At 33.9% G+C, this 4,867-nt stretch overlaps 1 protein-coding gene across 1 annotated transcript; it reads right to left on the reverse strand.

Moving 5' to 3' along the window:
* Positions 1-3,747: 3,747 nt before the first annotated feature.
* On the reverse strand, positions 3,748-4,197 carry LOC135963643 (tigger transposable element-derived protein 3-like). The gene has a single exon (XM_065515583.1). It carries the CDS (start codon positions 4,195-4,197, stop codon positions 3,748-3,750), a length of 450 nt encoding a protein of 149 aa, XP_065371655.1.
* Between the last annotated feature and the right edge of the window lie 670 nt (positions 4,198-4,867).

Raw genomic sequence — 4,867 nt, forward strand, 5'->3', positions numbered from 1 at the left:
CATCATACTTGTATCATATTAATAGAGCCCATGCAGTGGCTCTGATTACAGTGCACTGTAATCAGATCGGTTACAGGTTATCTCATAATTACCATTGATACAAAAATGAACGAACTAAATATGCAGGGGGTTTCCATGACTTGAGGAGAAAAGGAAATTTCGTGTGCTCATTAATATCATATCTTTTTGCGGAAAAAACATCACTCATACCAAGGCTAATGGGAACTCTGCACTATCAATTTGAATGGTAAAAAAGTGGTTTACTGAATTTTACTGTGGCCGAACAAGAAAGGAAAATGCCAGTTGAGGTCTCTACACCCGAAATTATTAAAAAAATTCACGATCGATCGAGGCTCATAGGTTTCAATTTTGAATGATCACTTGGGTATAAGAAAGCCTAAGATATGATGTTCGTGCCGCGTTTGCTTGGTGTTGTTCTGCACTATTAATTTGAATTCAATCGCCGATCGGAGATTGAATGTGCAAGAGTTTGTGGAAGCCATAGACATGTCACATTCAATTTTGAATGATCACTTGGGTATGAGAAAGCCCACTATTGTTCAATCGCAATATGGACGAGTTTTTGCGCCGTTTCGAAACCGTAGACGAAAAAAGGAACCACCACAACACACCAAGCAGTAGTCAAAACAGTGAGTTTCTCGGAGTGAATCGGCGTCAAGGGGGGTTTGTCAGCCAATAAAGTCTTGGGCGACCGCATTTGGCCAAGAAAAAAAGTTCTTTTTCACCAGAACAATGCAAAGTTGCACACATGTGCACCAATTCTCCGGATTTAGCCCCGAGTTACTATTTCAGGCTTCCAAACCTTAAGAAATGGCTAGGCGGAAAGAGATTTGTTTCCAACGATGAAATCATCTCACAAACAAATACCTATTTTGTCGACCTCAACAAATCTTATTTTTTGGAAGGAATAAAAAATTGGAGAAAGGAAACCTTTTCGAATTACAATGTATTCTGCATTCTAAAAAGTCACGGCCGTTAAGATACAAATTTCAAAATTAATTTTTAAGATACCTTTATAATTTGTTTTTATTATTTGTGAAAGCCGGTAGGAAAGGGTTAAGAAATTACTTTTTTGGATTTCTCTGTTTTTCTGGCTGATATGGATCTATTTGCAGCTATAGTTTTTTCAATATTCTTTGGATTAATCGATACATTTTTTTTAACAAACAGAGATAACGAACTTCGATTCAAACTCTTGGAGGACTTAAAGTAGGTACAGGAACAGGGTGAATATACAGGAATTTAAGACAAAAATTGTTTGCTAAATTCCACGTGATTGTCAATTATTTTTTCAAATATTTCCACAAATATGTATGCATGAGGACTGTTTTAACACACAAGTGTGTTTTATTCGACTGTGTCAATTCATACATATTCACCACGAACACATACAATTTTTCTACAACTTGACCAAAAAAATTTTTTTTTTAAATACACATATTTTCTCACATTTATCGCCCATGTTCTGGAAAACGCAGCGTTTTCAAATCGCTTACGGTTAGAAAAACGCAAAACGCATTTCAGCATGTTCTGAAAACCACGCGATTTGCTATTGATTTCAGTATACACTAGTGGTTTGAAAACGCCAAATTTCAGGCGTTTTCGTTTGTCAGAACATCTCTTTGGCGTTTTCAAATCGAAAACGCAAGTTTTAAGCGATATGGGCTTTTCGGAACATGGGCGTATATCATTATATTTTTATTATTATAAAATATTCGGACCAAATTTCTTATTTTTAGTTCCATTAGTTTCGGTCATATCATGTTATTAACAGCGGATGTTCGCTGAGGTGGGTCAACGTATTTCCACATAACTTTGTCCATATATGTTTTACCGATTTTTTCAAACATTTTTCAGAAACATTAATAATAAATTTCATACCCTTAGAGGTCCTTTTATTTTGGCTCTATCGCACTTAAAATTCAGTTGATTAAAAAAATTCAAGTATTTGTCTTAAATTGGTGGCCACCACTGTAATAGAGTATTATTAGGAGACATAAGGCTGATTGGTGACAATAGAGGAATATGGAAAAATCGTAATTGTAAACTTGGTGGAAAAGCTTTTCGGATTTTACTACACTTTAAAATACTCGATGCATTGATAGAAAGGAACTTGCATATAATGATTTATCTTATAAATTCTAACGCAGTAGGCCCCGATAGTTAAGTATTTGGGTGGGTAACATTTTTTGCTACAAAGGCGGATCACGATTCCTATTCTATGGGTCATTCCAAGACACTTTGCCAATAATTCTTTTTTTGGGAAAAATTTACGATATTGTTATGAAAATTTACGAATATTTGACTTTCTCATAATGAAATCCGGGGGCTTGAAATTAATTGTTGGGTTATGGTTTCTTCGGCTAAGTTTTTTGGAATGACCCATATAACCCTATTAAATACAGTGTACTCTCTCATAAGCGGACACCTAAGGGACTGACAAATTTGTCCGCTTATGAGAGGTGTCCGCTTATTAGAGTAGTAAAGATTTATTTTTATTATATTCATTTTTAAACTATTTTATTTAAGAACAACAACATAACAAAATATAATACAAAGAAAAGTAACATTTCATTAACATTTTTACAAAAAGTAAAAAAATGCAAAATACATACATTTATATATTCAAATGGATTTAAAAAAGTCACAAATTTTAGATTGGTAAGTTTTTCCTTTGATTTCAATATCTTGGAGATGTATTTGAAGATCAGTAAGCAACTGAACTGATTTAAAGTCGCTGCGGTATGAAGAAAATGCTTTTAGTTTTTTTATTGCTATATAAGCCTCTTTATAAGAAGTTAACTTGTCGTCAATTTCACTTTCTTCATCTTCAGACGAGTTGGCTAGGTTTTCTTGGGAAGCAATTATCATTTCAGTACTAATGTTTTCCAAATCTTCATCATTAATGATGACGTCGCTATCTAAATTTATATAGTCTTCGACGTCAATTTGAATTTGGTTCTGAACTCGATTAATAACATTAGAGAATTGAGCAAGTGCTGCTAGTGGAATATCATCTTCTGCGGTCCAACAGTTATCGTCATTGGAGTTATCTCTTTCCCCAAACCCAGATTTCCTGAAACAATTTTGTATTGTCTGTGGACTTACTTGTTCCCACGCTTTGTGTGCAAAATAAACGACATCTAACAAATTTATTGATTTTGATAATTCCAAAGCAGAATTTGCATCTTCCATTTGCAACAAAATATTTTTTAAAAATAACGATTTGTACAAAAACTTGAAGTTTTTTATAACGCCTTGATCTAGTGGTTGACAAAAAGCTGTTGTGTTTGGTGGGAAAAAAATAACTTTTACATTTTTTAATTTGAGATCTCGAGGATGAGAAGTCGCATTATCTAAAAATAGCAGAACTTTCCGTTCTTGAATTTGCATTTTCCTATCAAACTGCAATAGAAAATCAGTCATCAATTCAGATGTCATCCAAGCCTTTTTATTTGATCGCCATGTAACTGGTAAATTGGTTAAGTTGATGTTGCGAAACGCCCGTGGCTTTGCAGCTTTTCCAATAACAAAAAGACGTTCTTTCTCTCCAGCCATATTGGCGCAATGCAAAATCGTAAGCCTATCCTTTGCCATTTTTCCTCCAGTGCAAGTTTCACCTTTTAATGCAAATGTTTTATCAGGCAATGCACGAAAAAATAAGCCAGTCTCATCTGCATTGTAAATATCTCGCGAATCATATCCCTCAATCAAAGAAGGCACTTTTTATGTAAAATTTATGACATCATTTTGGTTTACACTAGCAGCTTCTCCAGAAATTGTACGGAAGGATATGTTATGTCGTTTTTTGAACCTTTCAAGCCAGCCAGATGATGCACTAAAATCGGCGAAATTCATATTTTCTGCAATTTCTTTAGCTTTGCTTCTTATAAGAGTGCCCGACAGAGGAATAGCTTTATTTCGAGCCTTCACAAACCATTCGTAGCACAATTTATCAATGCAAAGACCCTTTGGACTTAACATACTCTTTTTTCTCTCTGGATTGACATTAGTGTCCCACAATTTTAAAATTTGGTCTTTGTTTTTTACAATGCAAGCAGCTTGAGTTTTGCTGATCTTACATTTTTTTGCTAACTCGCGTACACTAAGTTTTTCATTTTTATGTATTTCAATGACATTAACTTTTTCTTTAATACTCAACACAGCTTTAGGCATGGCGATTTCAGAACGTGTATGTACAATAAACACTTGCAAATGTATGTTTTTTTACATTCAATATCAATTAAGGGAAATCCCCTTTTTACAGCTGTAAGAATATAAAATAAAGTAAACAAAAACAGTGTTGCATTTCTGTAATCTGTCCGGTTATGGGGAAAAAAAATCTCCTTTGGTATGAAAAAAAGTGTCCGCGTCCTGTTATAGGAGGGTTGTCCGCTCAAAAGGAACAAAATTTAAAAATCCCAAAGAATATTTTTGGGACTGAAAAAAGTGTCCGTTTATGAGACGTGTCCGCTTAAGAGAGGTGTCCGCAAAGAGAGAGTACACTGTATATATCTTTTAAGAATATATATTCATTGAAAGTTATTTGATTTTAACAACTCCAACTTATTGGAAGATTTTCCGAATCGCAAACGTTAAGAAAATAAGAATGAATTTATTGGAAAACTGTAGATTAATAACTATTGTTGAATCGAAATGACAAAATGTCACAAATCAATTTTACCCAAAATATTTTTTAAAGTGTATGTATATTAAAAAAAAAAATCCAAACAGCCAGCAAAAACTATATCTGTGCAAAGTGACTTTCGCCCATATGTATTTAGAACGCAATAAAATGCAACAATCAGCAGTCAACCTTAATTTGGGCAGAGTACAAAACTACAAT

This window comes from Calliphora vicina, chromosome 1 (assembly GCF_958450345.1).
Source record: "Calliphora vicina chromosome 1, idCalVici1.1, whole genome shotgun sequence".
NCBI lineage: Eukaryota > Metazoa > Arthropoda > Insecta > Diptera > Calliphoridae > Calliphora > Calliphora vicina.

Coding starts and splice junctions, on each gene's coding strand:
- LOC135963643 (XM_065515583.1), bottom strand. CDS start 4,197: ATGCCTAAAGCTGTGTTGAGTATTAAAGAAAAAGTTAATGTCATTGAA.